The 20,060-nt window shown below is 40.0% G+C and overlaps 1 protein-coding gene across 11 annotated transcripts in view; it reads right to left on the bottom strand.

Annotated features, from left to right (window-relative positions):
- Nucleotides 1–2,697: 2,697 nt before the first annotated feature.
- stk33 (serine/threonine kinase 33) overlaps nucleotides 2,698–20,060 on the bottom strand; it is a 261,638-nt gene continuing 244,275 nt past the window's right edge. For 9 of the 11 annotated variants that reach the window (XM_048545736.2, XM_048545735.2, XM_048545733.2 and 6 more), the window contains one exon: nucleotides 2,700–4,876. In XM_048545736.2, coding sequence (XP_048401693.1) covers nucleotides 4,661–4,876 — 216 coding nt within the window. In that variant the 3' untranslated portion in view covers nucleotides 2,700–4,660. Of the gene's footprint in view, nucleotides 4,877–20,060 lie in introns of all 11 variants that reach the window. The other 2 variants (XM_059652043.1, XM_059652042.1) reach the window with 2 other exon arrangements.

Here is a 20,060-nt window from a genome sequence, read left to right as displayed (position 1 = left end):
ACACCATTTAATTAATCCCGATCTCCTCTCCAGGAACCAAAGAGAAATCTAAAATCCAACTGCAGCCCATTTTCCAAGATAATAAAATGTGAGGCTGGATGAACACAGCAGGCCAAGCAGCATCTCAGGAGCACAAAAGCTGACGTTTCGGGCCTAGACCCTTCATCAGAGAGGGGGATGGGGAGAGGGAACTGGAATAAATAGGGAGAGAGGGGGAGGCGGACTGAAGATGGAGAGTAAAGAAGATAGGTGGAGAGAGTATAGGTGGGGAGGTAGGGAGGGGATAGGTCAGTCCAGGGAAGACGGACAGGTCAAGGAGGTGGGATGAGGTTAGTTGGTCGATGGGGGTGCGGCTTGGGGTGGGAGGAAGGGATGGGTGAGAGGAAGAACAGGTTAGGGAGGCAAAGACAGGTTGGACTGGTTTTGGGATGCAGTGGGTGGGGGGGAAGAGCTGGGCTGGTTGTGTGGTGCAGTGGGGGGAGGGGATGAACTGGGCTGGTTTAGGGATGCAGTTGGGGAAGGGGAGATTTTGAAACTGGTGAAGTCCACATTGATACCATTAGGCTGCAGGGTTCCCAGGCGGAATATGAGTTGCTGTTCCTGCAACCTTCGGGTGGCATCATTGTGGCACTGCAGGAGGCTCATGATGGACATGTCATCTAGAGAATGGGATGGGGAGCTCTAGTTTACCTCAGTTAAGCATTCCAATATGCTGTATTGCCTGAGGCTGTGTGGATGTTTCATTGATTCACACCCATGGTTAACAGTGATCACTGTGTCTCCTTGTTTAGTATAGCTTGGATCCATACTGTTTAATAAAGTTGTTTAACGTCAATGACTATTGTCACTCATCTCAGTGAATTCTTACAACAAATTTGCTTGGAGTCAAATCGTGAATACTTGCCTAAAACCAGAGCTGAAATTGATCCAAATTGGAATTTGGGTACAAAAAGATGTGAATTTTCTTATTGGCCAATTCATTTTCTGATAAAGGGTCTAGGCCCCAAACATCAGCCCCTGCGCTGCTCAAGATACTGCCTGGCCCGCTGTGCTCATCCAGCTCCACACTCCGTTAATAAAATGTGAGGCTGGATGAACACAGTTTCCTGCAGTTTTCAGATCAATTGTCCTTGGAATTGGTTGTAAGTACATTCCATTGGGGTCAAGGTATGGCAAAAACATTAAGTTGTCTTTTTTTAAAAAATGCCAAGTTTCCTTCCATTTCCTCTCATGAATGAATTGACATGAACACAAGAGTGGCATAATTTGTCGAAATGTTTGCATAATGTTTTATGGCTCACTTTTTAGGCATTATTGTATAAAGTGGCAAATGAAGTACATTTGGCAGTTTCAATGTATTTAGCATAGGCAGAAGCTTGCTGCTGGCAGTTATTCTCATTAATGTATATTTCGCATAGAACTGCTAATCAGTATGAATTACAACATGGCTGACAAGAATTGCAAGTTAGTAAAACAGTAATTATATAGTTAGTAATATGTACACGACAAAATCAAAATAAAGCAAATACTCTTCCACTAGCTAATACACCATGCAATTAGACCTAGAAACTATTCTCAGTTTTGCTAATGTACATATAAGACCATTTTTATTATGCACCATTGCTAATGATTGAATGAATAAACTATATTGGCATAAGGCCATTAGCAACGAAACATAGATTTATAATTTCTGCAGTACATCAAACAGATAGGTAACAGAACTGGAAGATTCAAGACAAGAATGGATAAATGCTAATTTTTTGAAAACTACAGTTTCATTGTTTTTATATTTATCATAAACAAAAGTATGCTGGTTTTTGCACTACAGTTAAAATACTGAGATTTGGTAGTTTAGTAATTTAGCCAAAGACTTTGTATTCAAATAAAAAAAGACAGATAGATTTGTACTTATGAAAGAAATCTCAAAACACTCAATAATCAATGGAGCTCACTTTGAGATGTAGCCAACATTTTTATGCAGGCAACGCAATAACCAATTTACAAACAACAATCAGAAATAGCAATGTGGTAATGATCAGATAATCTGCTTTGAGTGGTTGATTGAGTGATAAATATTAGCCAAGACACCAAGGATAACCCCACTGCCCTTCTTTTGGAATAGTGCCACAGGATCTTTTTCATCTGACTGAGCAAGTAGATGCACCCTCAGTTTAACGTTTCATCTGAAAGACAGGACATCTCTGACTGTGTAGTACTCTGTCAGTGTTTCACTGCAGTGTCAGGCTAGATTTATATGTTCTTTTCTTGTGGTAGGATCTGAACCCAGAACCTTGTGATTCAAGGGCCATGAGCACTTCTAATTGAGCTACAGTTGATGGATACCTGTATTTAAGAATTGTTTTAAAGCTTTACTTCACAGGCAAGTACAGTTTTATGAATATTTCAAAAATTCCCAGCTAAGGGGGAGATATAAATTTAGCTGGTGGTCTTGCTCAGGATTTGAATTTTGTACTTGCATTGGCTGCCATGTTAAATATTTGCACACTTTCAAAGAAAACAAACATTTCATGATCATGACGCATTCAAATATCTGATATTTCGAGCTAGTGAAATTAAGAAAAATCTTAATGAGACATTACTGAAACATATAAAATAAAAGTCCAGCATGTTACTGTTAAGAACAAGAGAAGATTTAATGCCATACAAAGCATTAATTACATGTTTTAAAGAAAATATATAAATAGGTTCGCTAAATTCATTGTGGATGTTAGCTCTTAATAAGGTTAACATGTAAGTGAAAACTTGTAGACGAACCTTTACAAAAGATGCAATACAGTATCAGATAATAGCAATGTTATTTAAATCAGAATATTTACACTTGGAATTGAAACTTCACATATTGGTAACTTATTCCAAAATAAGAATGAGCATTGTTTTACGAAACTAGAAGTTTGAAATCACAGTAGTAACATGTAACTTATTTAGTTCACAACATATTATTTTCCAACTATTTCCAAGAAGTCATGCCTATGCGTATGTCTAAATTACTAATCTATATGATGTAGTGACGACAATTTTGATAACTCTCTCATTTGTTCTGGATGCCCAAAGCCCCACTTGAATCACACAAATTTACTTCCACGTGACAAAGTTTCATTGGTATACTTCACTCAATCACCTGTTTATGTTTGGCAAAATGCTCAAGCTCAAATGTCATCCACCATTTAAATTAGAATAATTGAAATATTTTACAGCACACTTATTTGGGTAATTGTGTTCAGCCCTGTTTGTAATGGCAACTCAGCCAACTAAGATCTGAATAAGTGAAATGGCACGATGAAATCACATTAGAAACATGATCAGAAATGGAGCCAGAAGGATGGCAGCAACACAAGTAACGTGAACATTAAGTACAGAATGTAGGTTATGTAAAGACAATTTAACTTTAAAGCTAACATGTTTATGCCACATCTGAGCTTCTGAAACCTCAAGGCAGGGATGTGTCAAAATTTTAGTAATAATGTCAATATTGTGCTATGGACTTGTTTGTGTATCATTTACAACTGGTAGAACACTTTCTGGAAGCTTTAAAACTGGTTCTCAAGGGAATACTTTAGAAAAGAAAGCTGAGATATCAAACCAGCTCATGTAAAATTACAGCAAAATTACTGAGAGATTAAAAAAATCACATCTCTGCATGTTTTCATTCAAAGGTGGTAATATTTATTTTCCAACTCAAAAGAAAACATCTGCTTTTAAAAGCCTTGTATGTACTAAAGAAAACTTAAGTCAAGAACTGATACCATTATCTTCCTAGTTATTTAGATGAAACATGCACAAGTTAACATGCCCCAGGATTCCTGGTACATGATGTCATGTGACAGTACATCTTAGGCCAACTCAATATATTTTAACAGAACAACAGAAAATGTTTTATGCACAGCTCAGCTATAACCAGATTCAAGCTCATTGAAGTTAGCCATGTAAAGTACATTTTTACAGTAATACTTCTTGTGTAAATAAGTGGTCATATATATCTAACATATTTTACATGTTTCTTACCTCCCTTTGCAGAACTCAGTATAAAATTGCTAAATTTACAACTTGTGAAAATAACACTGCAATCACTCGATTTGTATGTTAAAAGAGACAATGCTATAGTGACTGTATGGGCTGCTATGTAAGGGTGAAAATGGACAAATTGCTTCATGCCTGGTCCATTAATTGTATAGAGATGTTCTAATTCTCACTGTGGACAACTCATTGATTGGCTCTTTTAGGCTTACTGCAGCCTCCAAGTAGCAACTAAATAAATAAGCAATGACATTAGATTCAATGTGCAAATGCAACAAATTCTTCCATGACAAACTCAGATACCTTAAATATATCAATTCTGATTTTTAACAGTACTGGTAATTCTAAGCAAGATAAATTATGAGTCTTCCATCAGCACTGTATTAATAAATACTTGAAGAAAGCTAACTGGTGAACAGTTTTCTTGTTACATTCTTTCCTTTTGGATTTTATATAATACCAAGTGAAAGGTCAAAGATTTAGGAAAAGCCTTTATGCACACATAATGATCAGCAGCAAAGACACAGAGCCAAAGTAATCTTTTAACATTGAAATCCAGGGATCCTTTTTGAAGCGTTCGCGTTTGGCATCATTTGGAAGTTTAGTGGTTTCAATGTTCCTTATTCTATGTGCTTTTCTTGGTTTTCGGACCAGACTTAGTTGTGCATTTATATCCACAGGCATCACCGGTTGGAGTTATGGATCTGTGTAGCTCTGGTTTACCAGAGACAGAACTTGATCTGATTGATGGGATCAAATGTGTGGGTGACCATGTTCGTTTATCGTGGAATGGTGTTCGCGTCACGTTTAGTTTTTTAGAAGACTTGCTGCTCCCAGGAGGCTGAAATTAATCAAAATACAGGTTAAAATTGATCATTAAATAATTTTTAAAAAAACAAGTTTCACATTCTACAATTATCCCAGGGATTAATGACAACAATTTGTAAATTATAAGCTGCAAATTAGAAATTTCAACATTAAGAGAACGAAAGGAAGAAATCTCGACACTTTAAACATTTAAATTTAAGATCAGAGATAGTAGGAATTGCCGATGACGGAGAATCTGAGATAACAAGGTGCACAGCTAGAGGAACACAGCAGGCCAAGCAGCATCAGAGGAGCAGAAAAGCTGGCATTTTGGTTCTGGACCCTTATTCAAAATCCAGACCCAAAACGTGAGCTTTCCTGCTCCTCTGATGCTGCTTGGCCTGCTATGTTCATCCAGCTCTACACCTTGTTATCTTAAATTTAAGATCAAGTACTTTAAAGTAATACCTTCATGCTCTTTTTAAATCAGGTTTGATGAAAACAGCGGCTTTATCATGCATGAAAATCTCAAAAATAAGCAAATACTAACCAATAGCATCAAATCTAAAGCTGGCACAAGCCCTCAACTTTGGGCACAGATCTTGAACACATGAAGGCAATGAGTCAGACTGCAAGTGGAACACCAATCTAACTTAACTTAAGCTGCAGGTTTACCCAATATTGTATCATTTTTATTACGGCATACAGCATATATTTAGCTGTAGTAGTACTTTAGAAAATTGTTGAAGGTGTAAGATTTATGTTCTATGGAAGCATAAGCATGTTTCTGCCCTCAAACGCTGAATGTTAACTCAATTTGTTCAATTAGCATTTCAGCACACATTTTAAGTAAGTACACTTTAAAAGTAGAAAACACAACCATCAATCATGTTACCTATTTTGTTTCCATGCTCTTGCAATTAAACATGGTGAGAATTGCCAGATAGAAATTGATTATTTCAAACCATAGAACATTCACAATCTCAAAAAAGCAGTAACACCATGCATTAACAAAATAATAGTTGGCCCAGGTTTTCTGGTCCCTTTAAAATGGAGGTGTGGTTTGTGTATGGAATTTCTGTGCCGCTGTCTCAGAGGCTTGCTGTACTCAATTGGGTTTGAAAGATTCTCCATTGAATGGCTGCTGAGAAAAATATGAGGAAGGCAGGTTGATCATTTTCTCTGATCAGGGTCAGAGATAGAGACAGTTTCAAGGCCGAAGAGATTACAAGAGAGTTGCAGTGGGAGAGAGATCCACTGAGGGTTTTCCGGAGGGAGGAGGGTAATTCTTCAGGGTAGGCATCCTTAGAACAGGCTTCGCAGTGGCATTAAAATTGTTTCAGAGATAGTAGGAGCTGCAGGTGCTGGAGAATCTGAGATAACAAAGTATAGAACTGGATGAACACAGCAGGCCAAGCAGCATCAGAAGAGCAGGAAGGCTGACGTTTTGGACCTAGACCCTTCTTCTTCAGAAGTTTTCCTAAAATAATTTTCTATTTGGAGGAGTTACATGGATGGTTTCTCTTCATGAGCTTGAACAAGTTTTATCACACAATTTTAGGGTGTTCACCTTATTAAGTATGCACCATAGCTCCATGACATCATTCCAATGCTAACTTGAGCTCATCAACAAAGGAAATGCTTGCACTTGCCAGGACGTTCTGGGTTTCCCACTGCCTGCATCAAATTAAAAACCCAGCTGTACACAATTTCAAAAGCTGCCAGTCCAAAATCAGACTTCACAGTTGCAGCAAATGATGACAGCCAGGTTGGCACCCTGCTTTGCCAACAGGGAGCTGGTGCTCTTGGTGGACAGGAAGGTCAACCCCATTCCTCAGGACAATCAGCCAGTGCCAGCCTGGTCCAAAGTTGCCTCCTCAATTGATGCAATATCCACAGACTGGTGGACCGCCCAAGACTACAGCAAGAAGGTTAATCACCTTCTGTATTTTACAATGATAAGCCCCACCATCTTCTCTCTGTTACCTCACAATCACTTTAACTCTGCCACTGCAAACACCTTCTACCATGTCTCAAAGTCTATCACCCCTACCGGTGTATGTAGTATTGTCTCTCAATCACTCTCACCCGCCTCAACCATAAAAACCTCCTGCGTTATGTGCTTCCTACTCAAGACACTTCACCACCTTGCCCCAAGCTGCAGCAACACTGACAGCTGTGCTAGCCATTTCAGTCAATCTGTCCCTTTGTCTCACTGCAGGACAAAACACCCCACAATAGAGCAGGGAGGGCCCAGGAAGAGTAATGGAGGGCCCAGCATTCATCTGCTCACCACATATGAGGAGAGTCCTTGTGGGAAAGGACTATGACTGTGATGCCAAGAACTCTAGGTCTCAGTGCTGCTGTCCCATTGGCACCACTCTGAATGTATTCTTAACAAGCCCAACCTTCTAACCCTTTTCCATGATTCATTCCCTCTGGTATTCTACAGGTATGAGCAGCATCTACACAGCCTCAGCTCTAAAGTGAAACATCTCACCAGACTTTTGGTCCTCTTCCACCTGTGTAGAAGAAGCTACAGATCAGTCAGAAGATGAACTGGCAAGGCTGTCTCCTCCACCCTCTACCAGCTCAGGTACTGACACCTCAGTGGTTGCTTTAGCTAGATTAGATTCGGGAGCACATTCTTGCCAGCACATCACTGCTGGCCATATGAGAAATGATCCAGGTTGCTAGTCGGAGGAGTGCTGGAGATCAAGCAACTGCTCAGCTACAGGCAAGAGGGGACACCATGGCTTTCGCCATTAACAACTTAGTCAGAATGCACCTCTGGTGCAAAAACAATGCATGAAGGTCAGAGATGTCCACCAATGCTATCTGTCGTATGATCACTGGACTGTATGTACCTGGCTGTTTCCAGATAGATTGGTGCCTGAAATGGACAACCAAGTTCAGTAGAATGCTTATTTGCTGCCAGAGATGCACTCCATAGCTTTAGCCAATGGTGGTCAAGATTAATGGGAAGGTGAGAGGAGAACGAGGGACCTTAACTTCAGTGCAGGTGCCCTTTCCTCACAAGGAGATGAGAGGGTGCCGATAGCACCCACCCGGAGAAGGAACTACATACAGAGATGCCCAGCTCCTCCACCTCCAATTTGCCTTGGAAGTTCAAGCTAAGGTGGACAGCCTGGATTTCGCGAGGAGATTCCCACCATACCTGTGCCATCTAGCTACCAATGCCCCAAAGATCATCCACCAAAACTCGAAGGCCAGCAGGCTCCACAGGAGGTCAGGCTCCCCCCAACGCTTCTGTGGATCTTAGTCTGCACCCAAACTTAGTGGGAGGGAAAGGAAAAAGAAACTCATATATGGGTATGTAAGTGACATAGGTGAAATGATCTACAAAAAAAATGTGTAAATAGAAGTTCACTTTCCATAGTCACTGTTATGATTCACTCATTTTAGTACAGATACAAAAATGAGAGGCACTAGCCATCCTTGGTGTTACACAAAATTACAACCCTGTTCAGAATAGTTATTCTTGTGTAGCACTCACACAAGCATAAATATTGTCATTGTTGAATGCAGGAGCATCAGATACTGTGGAGGCTTCCATCGGTTTGTAATGTTAACTTTTATTAAGCAACAATGAAAGCGTGAAAGAACAAAGTGATAAGCTACATTTGCAGTTATTATTAAACAGGGGATGCTTGCCTTTCCAGCATCAACACATTTACATTCAATACATGATGATTTCATCCAACTCAGTTCCATTGAAAACAGTTCCCAATGACCTTCTGCACGGGTTGCTGTGGCCACCACTGTGACACAGTCGGCTGATGAAGATATTCTTGGTGATCAACAATTCTTCATTTTCCTATGCAGAACGATGCAGCTCTCACAGAACCTCATTGTTCATCACATATCCTTGCTGTATTCTGAGTGCCCAGAGCATGCAATGACTATGTGGCACACTCTGTACTGTACTGCACTGCACTGCAAAAATTGCCCCAGGACTGTGCAAGCAAGTGAACATCATCCCAAGGAAATATTGTATGAATATAGTGGAAGAAAGTGTTGCTGTGATAGCCATTTGATTGCTCCCTGTGTACTGACCTTCACCTGGAATGCTCAAGTAGATGATAGTTTTGTCACGGTGTTATGGGGCATCTTCATTCACTGGAGCCACTGAACTTTGCCCATCTGAAGGACATTGCAACAACAAAGCTCCTCAGTAACATGATCAGACAGTAGAGGCAACATGTAAATACATTTAATCACTATCCTCCACATATGGAGCACAGAGATCTCTGACAAGGAGAACAAAGGGATGCCCCTACAAATTACATACAAGATAGACCGGTTTCAGATGTATGCTGCATAAGCTGTACATGATATATATGATAGGCATATGTAAATATGGGAGGAAGAAATGAGAATTTCTTTGTCCATCCCCACATCACTCAAGAAAGGCTGTATTACATGCAAGATAATGGTGTGAACATTTTATAGTCCAAGATGTGCGGTAAGCAGCTCCAGGACTATATGACCTTGGAATGTGTTTATGAATTGTGGAATGCAGGTAGAACTTTACAGCTTGCTTGATATTACTTCTGCTTCATGGTGACTACTTGGATTAATTTGTAACAATCAATGGCTGTCAAGATTGCTTGTGGCCAGGATTTTTAGTCAATACTATTGGTCACTGTTAACAAACATGAAAAGCTTCCTGGCTTTCTTCCTTTTTCAAAGCAAAACAGAAGTAGCGTAAGCCCGCTAAGTTCTGAATGAGCCAATAATGTGCAAAAAGACAAGGCAGGGCAGAGATGCTGTGAATATCCAAAGTAGGCACAAAGGGAGTGAGTGCTAAGAATGCAGGCTAAGACCCTTGAGATGCACCATGTTCCAAAGCAATGAGATGGGTATGTCCCTGCATGTGGAGTAGCTTGGGGTCAGCACTATGCAAGCAGTTGCTGATTCCAGCAAAATGTAGCAGCCACGTTAGCATTCTGCCATTCATGTTTGGAATTGCTGCTGCCAAGCTTCCCTTCACTGCCTGGGAGTATAACAATCTGTATATAAATGAGGAGATATTAGATATTAGTTAGGAATCCGAGCAAAGTTGAAATCAATGGGTATCAGGGGACAAACTCTCTAGTAGTTAGAATTATACCTGGCACATAGGAAGATGGTCACTGTTGTTGGAGGTCAGTCATCTCAGCTCCAGGACATCTCTGCAGGAGCTGCTCAATGTAGTGCCCTAGGCCCAACCATCTTCAGCTGCTTCAATGACCTTCCCATCATAAGGTCAAAAATGGGGATGTTAACCAATGATTGCATGAAATTCAGCACCATTCGCAACTCCACAGGTGCTGAACCAGTCAGTCCATGATCAAAGACAAGATCTAGACAATTTCCAGGCTTGGACTATAAGTAGCAAGGAACATTTATGCCACACAAAACCAGGCAATGGCCATCTCCAGTAAAAGACAATCTAAGCAACATCCCTTGACAGTCAATAGTATTACTGTCATTGAATCCCCCAGTACCAACATCCTTGGGATTACCACTGAACAGAAACTCAACTGGATTCGACACAAAAACATAATGACAACAAGATCAAGGTCAGAGGCTAGGCATATTGCGGTGAGAAACTCACTCTCTGAATCCCCAAAGACTGTCCACCATCGAAAAGTCTCAAGTAGGAGTACGGTAGATTACTCACCACTTGCATGGATGGGTGCAGCTCCAACAATAAGAAGCTTGACACCATCCAGAACAAAGCAGCCCCCTTGATTGGCACCATATCCACACACGTTCAATCCCTCCACAGCTGACACTCAGCAGTAACAGTGTGTACTGTCCAGCAGGTGCACAGCAGAAATTCACCAAAGATCTTTAGACAGCATTTTTCCAGAACCCGTGATCACTTCCAATCAGAAGTACAAAGACAGATATATTTGAACACCACCAGCTGAAAGATCCCCCCAAGCCAGTCATTATCCAGACTTGGAAATATATTGTTGTTTCTTCGCTTCCACTGGGTCAAAATCCTGGAACTCCCTCCGCAAAGGCACTATGGATTTACCTACACCAAACAGACTGCAGTAGTTCAAGGCAGCAGCTCACCAGCACCGAGAGTAACTAGAAATGGTCAATAAATGTTGGCCTAGCCAGCAGTTACCACATCCCTTGAATGAATTTTAAAAAGTCTCATTTTTAACATCTTTTTGCCTCCATTGACATGCCAGAAGCAATCTTGTAAATAATGGTATTAATTTCAGTTCCACTGTCTTACCAAAACTGTTTCTGAGTCTGATCGGAATAGTCAGCATTAACAAATCCCAGGAAAAAAAAAGTTTTCTTTTTTTTAACAACTGCTGACAATCTGCCCTGCACGTTGAGATATTGTTGGCTTTAAGAAAAATAGTTTCGGGACATGATATTTGCATTTGAAGCACGCTCAAGCCAAAGCACTGAAGGAGAGCACCTACCAGGTTACCTTGTTCTAAGAAATATCCAACAAAATCAGTTACACTCTGCAGCTGTACAAACAGCTTAGCATTGGTGCAGAGCTGCAACTACATTCCTATGACAGTAAACTTGCAGTGCACATGTACCTCGGAGGAATGTATTAAAGATGCTGTTGACTTCATTGCCTGAATCATTTTTTCTTGAAAGCTCCACGTTGTTAGCTTGCCGTGTAAAAAAAATCAATCACTTAGAGTTAAACTGCCATGGAATGTAGACATATTATGATCTTGAACATCAATCTGAAATTACATTCTTATCAGAGTTCACAGCATAGGAGCTTCAGCCTTCTTCTCATCTATTCATGGGAGGAAGAGAAACCTTATTCATCACTTGCTGATGAATGAGATACCTTCCAATCTCAACAGGTTACTGCATCGAATATGGCTCATACTATTAAAAAGAATCACAACTTGTACCTTTAAAAGAACTAAAGTCTAAACAGGAACATATGTACATAAGAATTAGGAGCCAGGAACAGGATCTAGTCTCACAAGCCTGCACTGCTATTCAATAAGATCCTGGTTGTTCTGATTACTCCACCTACCCCTGATAATCTTTCACTTCCTTTCTTATCAATGATCCATCTACCCCCACCTTAAAATACTTATTCTGTTTCCACTACCTTTCAAGGAAGAGTTGTAAGGATTCACAACTCACTGAGATCAAAAGCTTTATCAATAAGTGACTTTTCTTTAATTTGGAACAGTAACTCTAGTTCTAGATTCTCCTCGAAGAAATATTCTTTCCACATCCACTCTGTTAAAACCCCTAAGGATCTTACAGGTTGCAATCAAGTCAGCTCTTAAGTTTCTAAGCTCCAGAAGATTCAAGGTCAGCCTGTCCAACATTTTCTCATAAGACAACTACCATTCCACCAGGTATTAATCTGGTACATTAGGGGTAGGTGATGGCCTAGTGATATTATCGCTAGATTATCAAGCCAGAGGCCTTGATAACATAATGGGGACCCAAGTTCAAATCCCACCATAGCAGTTGCTGGATAAATACTGGGTTGGCCAGGCCAGTGAAGCTGTCATCCCATGAATGAATTAAAAAAAAACTTGCTCTGAAACGTTTCCAGCATATCCACATCGTTCCTTGAATAAAAACCCAAATCTGTACGTAGCAAAGGCTGAACAGAGTCAAACCCAGAACAAAGGAAAACAGCTAGGTTTGATGAAGATCGATGATCTCAGATCCAGGACATCACGGCTGCAGTCCTTCAGCGAAGAGTCTGACGACAATCCATCATCGCTGCTTTGTCAATAATCTCATCATCATATAAGAATTAGGAATGGTCACTGATGGTTGCATAACATTTAGTCCTCATGGGACTCCTCAAATACTGAAGGAGTCCAGGCCCAAATGCAGTAAGGCTCGCATAATATCCAGGCTTGGGCTGACAAGTTGCAAGTAACATCCATGCCACACAAGTGCCAGGTAATACAATCTCCAACAGAGACTGTAATCACCTATCCATGCAATGGCACTAAGATCACTGAATACCCAATTATAAACATCCTGCAGGTTACTATTGACTGGAAACAGATTTCGACTGGATGTAAACACTGTGGCAACATGAGCAGTTTGGAAGCTAGGAATCCTCCAACGAGTAACAATGTAGCTCCAACAACAGCTTAACAGATAAAGTGGACAATGCCATGGGGAGATGAAAAACACAGGTAGGAATTTTTAAATTAAGCTGTTGTAAACCCTGGATTGAGTGTGGGGCAGGAGGCATTGTGGTGAGAAGTGAACAAGATTGGATATTGGTAAGTTAAGGCAGAAACAACTGGGTTTTTGCTGTGAACAAGCCTATGCACAGTGTAAGTCAGAAAGCTGGCCCAAGTTCCATTAGAACAGTTTGAACTATAGATTGCAAAGGAACAGATGAGAATTTAAAAAGTCGATGAGCTGAGATAGAGTTTCAATCAGACAACTTATGAGAGTATGCAGTCTTGATGATAGATCACATTGCTGGTTGGAGTCTAAAATATCAGGTTTTGAAAAGAATCTGTTCATTTTCAGGAAGGTGGAATATGGATCTTAAAGCTCTTTAACATGTCTCTTGCAATACCGTAGATAGATTTCTTAATGGGATCACTGGAAATATTAGATTTCCTTAATGATGTTGTCCACTGCACTATTCAAACTGAATTTAACAGCCACAGTGCTGATCTTGTTGCAGCCATTTTTGGGATTCTCATTAAGTTCAAATGCCAATCACTTAAGGGAAGGTGGTGGAGTAATGCTCATGAAGTAGAAATCCAATGGCCCAGGCAAACGCTCTGGGATCATGAGTTCAAATACAACCTGAACAAAATGAAACACAGAAATAAAATCTGGATAAAATAGCTAGTCTCAATAATGGCGACCATAAAAAATTACTGATCATTTACTAAAGGCCTTGAGGGATTGAAATCTGCCATTCTCACCTGATCTAGCCAAAATGTAACTTTAGATCCATGACAATGTGACTAACTCTTAATCACTCTCTGAAATATCACAAAGGCCACTCGGTTCAAGGACGATTAGGAATGGGGCAATAAATGTTGGTGTTGCTGGCGACCATAAAAGCCCATGAAGGAATTAAAAAAAAACTGCCTACCATACTCATTACCAAGGGCTGCCAGCCAATCAGAAGGCTGTCAGCTCTTCAGTTCGAGCCAATGGCGTTGGGAGCAGTGAACACCATCACGACTGCAGGCAGCTCAGGTAACAAGACAGCGAAGTAGGCCCAATAAGACACACCCCAGCAATTGGGGGCAGGGAAAAGGGTTAATCATTGTTGTAGGTGGGAGAGGTCTCTTCCAACAGGTTGTGCCCTTGCCATGTGGTACAGGATGACCAAATAAAATGACCCACTGCCTCAGCTACGCAAGCTCACAAGATAGTCTACATGTGATATCTAGCAGTCTTCCCAATAAGTATGGCCCATGACATTGGATAAAGCCTTTAATTAGCCACTTAGGGGCCTCAATTGATCTTGGGGAAGGCTGACCTGGAAGGTCAGTGTAACAGGTCATCCCTGAGTTGGTAGGATAGTAGAGTTTGGGACAATAGCCATGGAATATGCTTTGGCAAATATATGATTCAGTGAGTATAAATATATCAGGTTGCTACTTCTCTGGGGGACAATTTTTACAATTTTGGCAGACACCTAAATGTTAGCAGACTTTACAAGGTTGAAGGGACAGGGTGTTCTGTTGTGCTTTCCAGTACCTAGGTTGATGCTGAGTGATCCATCCGATCCTACTCCATTTTTGACTTTAGTTTTATACAACTGAGTGGCATTGCAAAGCCATTCTAGAGTGCAGTTAAAGGTTAAACACATTGCTGTAAGTCAGCAGTCACACTTAGACCAGAGTGGGTATGGACTGAAGATTTCCTTCCCTAACAAACACTAGTGAATAAGCTGGATTTTTATCCCAATTCAATAATTTTATGCTCATCATTCTTGAGCACAGTTTCCTAAACTCACTATATTATGTTTGGAGTGGCAACGGAAGTAAACAATAAACTGAACACAGCAACAAACTCCTATACAAATTATTGTACCACCCTGTTGGGGAGTCCTTGCAGTACCTTTCTTTGCTTTATGTTTGTCTATTTATTAACCTTTCTGATATTTAATGCCTTGCCACATGGTGGGCTATTTTGTTTGTGCTTTAGAATATAAATCCTTGAACCAATACATTACACAAAAAGTTTGTCAACAATAGGTATCATTTCATTCACAAAAGTTAGTGAATAGTAAACCAAATCCATATGGGACTCTCTTACAATATAATTGCCATCTTGGTCTTTCATTAACCAACATTCATGAAGGCCTTCTAATATTTTCGCATGGCATATAGCACTGCTCTTTAGATACATGGGTGATCACAATTCATTTTTATAGCTCCAATCAATCTTTTAAAAAATGCTCTTATTTAAAACAATTCCTTAAAGATAATGGCAAAGATGTAAGTAATTCTGTTTGATACTTTAAGTATACTTGTACAAAACTGATTTGGACTCAACTCCTTGTCTTCTTCAGCCTACCAGTGACATCATAGCTGAAATTTCAAAATCCCATCTCCTATGAAAATTCAACTTCTGACTTTAGGAGTTTGCTCTTGACAAGTTCCATAAGCACAGAAAATAATTAATTTTGTCTATTTCCTATGTATTGCTCACTATAATATTAAGATAACACATTTTGAGTGGAAAAATAAGGCACAATTTACATTCAATGAAAAGTTGAAGTGAATCAACAGTTTTAATAACTCAAATATATATTTCCTAGGACGATCCAAGCTCAGGTTGTGATGAAAGCTTCTAATACACTGGATTCTAAAGTAGAGGTAATGAAATTTTGGTTTACAGTATAGTGAATTCCTGACTTCTGTTTAAGAAAGGGTAACAATGTGATTTGGAACAGGGAGCTAAAGGCAATTGTTCTGAGGAAGCATGTAAATTAAGTCAAATGACTAACAAGTTACCGGAAGAGATAATTGCTTGGGTGTTTACGAAGTAAAACTTTTATGATGTACAGAAAAGATAGACAAGAAAGGCTTGACAGAACGAATTAGAGAGAACACAAAGGCATTTTACACTTATGTGAGGAATAAGAGAATGGTCAAAGGAAGAGTAGGGCCGATCAGGGATAGCATAGGGAACTTGTGTGTGGAGTCTGAGGAGGTAGGGGAAGCCCTAAATGAGTTTTTTGCTTCTGTCTTTACGAAAGAAAAGAACTTTGTAGTGAATGAAACCTTTGAAGAGCAGGTGTGCATGCTGGAATGGATAGAGATAGAGGAAGCTGATGTGCTGAAAATTTTGTCAAACATTAAGATTGACAAGTCGCCAGGCCCGGACCAGATTTGTCCTCGGCTGCTTTGGGAAGCTAGAAATGAAACTGCTTCGCCACTTGCGAGGATCTTTGCATCCTCGCTCTCCACTGGAGTCGTACCTGAGGACTGGAGAGAGGTAAATGTAATTCCTCTCTTCAAGAAAGGAAATAGGGAAATCCCCGGCAATTGCAGACCAGTAAGTCTCACGTCTGTCATCTGCAAGGTGTTAGAAAGGATTCTGAGGGATAGGATTTATGATCATCTGGAACAGCATGGCTTGATTAAATGCAGTCAACATGGCTTTGTGAGGGGCAGGTCATGCCTCACAAACCTTATCGAGTTCTTTGAGGATGTGACTAGAAAAGTTAATGAGGGTCGAGCTGTGGATGTGGTGTATATGGACTTCAGTAAGGCATTTGATAAGGTTCCCCATGGTAGGCTCATTCAGAAGGTCAGGAGGAATGGGAAACAGGGGAACTTAGCTGTCTGGATACAGAATTGGCTGGCCAACAGAAGGCAGCGAGTGGTAGTAGAAGGAAAATATTCTGCCTGGAAGTCAGTGGTGAGTGGTGTTCCACAGGGATCTGTCCTTGGGCCTCTACTGTTTGTAATTTTTATTAATGACTTGGATGAGGGGATTGAAGGATGGGTCAGCAAGTTTGCAGACGACACAAAGGTTGGAGGTGTCGTTGACAGTATAGAGGGCTGTTGTATGCTGCAGTGGGACATTGACAGGATGCAGAGATGGGCTGAGAGGTGGCAAATGGAGTTCAACCTGGATAAATGCGAGGTGATGCATTTTGGAAGGTCGAATTTGAAAGCTGAGTACAGGATTAAGGATAGGATTCTTGGCAGTGTGGAGGAACAGAGGGATCTTGGTGTGCAGATACATAGATCCCTTAAAATGGCCACCCAAGTGGACAGGGTTGTTAAGAAAGCATATGGTGTTTTGGCTTTCATTAGCAGGAGGATTGAGTTAAGAGTCGTGAGATCTTGTTGCAGCTCTATAAAACTTTGGTTAGACCGCACTTGGAATACTGCGTCCAGTTCTGGTCGCCCTATTATAGGAAAGATGTGGATGCTTTGGAGAGGGTTCAGAGGAGGTTTACCAGGATGCTGCCTGGACTGGAGGGCTTATCTTATGAAGAGAGGTTGACTGAGCTCAGACTTTTTTCATTGGTGAAAAGGAGGAGGAGAGGGGACCTAATTGAGGTATACGAGATAATGAGAGGCATAGATAGAGTTGATAGCCAGAGACTATTTCCCAGGGCAGAAATGGCTAACATGAGGGGTCACAGTTTTAAGCTGGTTGGAGGAAAGTATAGAGGGGATGTCAGAGGCGGGTTCTTTACACAGAGAGTTGTGAGAGCGTGGAATGCGTTGCCAGCAGCAGTTGTGGAAGCAAGGTCATTGGGGACATTTAAGAGATTGCTGGACATGCATATGGTCACAGAAATTTGAGGGTGCATACATGAGGATCAATGGTCGGCACAACATCGTGGGCTGAAGGACCTGTTCTGTGCTGTACTGTTCTATGTTCTATGTTTTATGATCAGGAGTCACAAGCAGGTTGAGTTCAGATGACAAGGTCTACTCCAGCGGAAAGACAGTTTTTTACTTTGTAGAAATTTCCAGGCTATCAGAGCTGGGAGGAAATCTTAAGCTGTTTTAGAAGTCTCACAGTAGCCAATGGCAGAGGATGAGCCAGCATGCATGCATGCATGGGGAGAGACAACAACTGACAGAATCACATCTGGTGAATGTGCAAAATGGCATTGAAAGGAAATGCTTGCAACCTCGTGAGCTGAGTAAGAAAATTTAAATGAAGATGAGTGATGCTTCAATGTACTTGCGTCTGTGAAGGATATTAATGGGTAAAAGGGTTGAATCTCTCGCTTTTCCAATTTTGATGGGATTTCAATACTGTTTTATGTAGCATTATTATTTCTTTTCCCTCTTTTCTTTCGTGCAATAAACTTACACTATAAGTGCATTGACAGCCTTATGTGAATTATGCTCAGTGACTGGCCACCACAGTAATCAAATTGCAATAGTTAAACTATGGACTATCAAGATAGGTTTCAGTCTGGAATGTGATATATTCAGTGCTGCCACTAGCTGGGATTAGATCAAGATTTTTATTTTATTTTATTTTTTATAAACTACCTAAAAGCTTTTCAGTTTTTAACATGACAAGCATGGAATTAACCAGCACAAACCCCTTTATACAATCTCTTTGTTAATTTATATTTCAAATGTTGTACAAAACTTTGGGAATGTATTTCAGAACTTTGGGACCAAAGAGTGATTTACCTGGATGATGGCAGGATTGGGAACTAGCTACGAGAAAAGACTTGAAATATTTGGATAATTCCCACTTGATTTAATAGACCTTCAAAATTATGAATGACTTTGATTCACTTTAGAAAAAGACTATTTGTTCCATTTGGGAAGTTAATGATGAGAGATCAAATTACTGAGAGGAACAATGGAGTTAATAGATTGTTTACTTCAAAGGTTATGGACTATTGATCACTTCACTGCAAAAAGTGGCTGAAGGAGAGATAATTGTATGTTTAAAAGAAGAATCGGTGAAATACTTCAAAGAGGTAATAAAACAGGAATATAGAGAGACATCATGAAATTAATGGATTTATTTTAACAAAGACTCAGCACAAACACAATAATGCAAATATTCCCTCTTTGTTGAACGTTAAATGTTTCTACACTACAAATCAAGAGTTCGTCTAGTTTCAGCCCACAGGATCTTAAATCTCAAAAGGAGGAGAATTCAGAAGCACAGCTGTATTTGATGAGAAACATTAATCTGGTTTTCCCTCCACAGATGCTGCCAAACCTGTTGGGTATTTCCAGCAGATTTCGCATTACTTCCTAAATTCTTTAAATGGATTCCTAGTATTTTTAAATGGAAGGTTATACCCTCTATAGCTTGGTTTGCAGTTAGTACGAGCAAATCAAAACATCCACATCCACTCTTCACAAGTAGATTGCTTAACAAGCTGGAGTTACTTGATCTTTTTCTAAACGGCTTGCTTTACAAGGGTTGTGGGATAATAAGTGTTATACAAGTGTTAGATCTTAATGTGATTGCAATACTATCATTCTCTTCAATGTCAATTTCTGGTGTTTACAATGATCATGTCAAAAGGTCATCAAGGAAGACTTGCTGTTTTGGCTGCATCTTCACTTTGTATGAATTCCTTCCCTGATGTTTAGGCCATCATCCTAACATCTGCAAAATCTGATTTGATTGGCAGGCCCATCACTACAAGAAATATATTTTCGGTGTGAATGAAACTGGTTCATTCTTTTTTTACAGAAGGCTGATTTTTTTTTACATTATACAATTGTGACCGGTGTTTTCTTCAGCTTCCTTTTGTGTAATTTTAAACATGTAAAGCCAATCAAAGAAATGTTCTTTATATTTGTCATGTCATAGCTTTTCAAAAAGTTGCAGGGTCCAAACTGTTTGAAGTATGACAGAGAACTATGAAAAAATAATTTACACTTATAATTTTGAAACAAGTACTGACTTGTAATAACTATTATGTACCTGCAAAGTTCTGATATTCACTTTACCAGTGTTCTTTTTAAACTTACTTCTGAATAAATGTGTTTCTTGGCATTCATCCCAAAGTCTCTTAGTGTAGCATTGTGTCTCTTTTTAATAACGGCTTTTCATTTGTAAACCCATACAGCATTCGAGGTTATGAAGAATGCATATTACTGCTCAATAAAGGTCCCTGTCGATTTGAGTCTTCAACACAAAACTGTACATAATTGGTACTAATCAGGAGCATCACTCAAGAGACCTAAAGGATGGTGGGTGTCATAAATGATGACATAGAGCAATATTGCTCTGATACCTTA

This window comes from Stegostoma tigrinum, chromosome 17 (assembly GCF_030684315.1).
Source record: "Stegostoma tigrinum isolate sSteTig4 chromosome 17, sSteTig4.hap1, whole genome shotgun sequence".
NCBI classification, from domain to species: Eukaryota; Metazoa; Chordata; class Chondrichthyes; order Orectolobiformes; family Stegostomatidae; genus Stegostoma; species Stegostoma tigrinum.
Note: the sequence above shows the minus strand (reverse complement) of the source record. Positions and strands in the feature narration are given on the sequence as shown.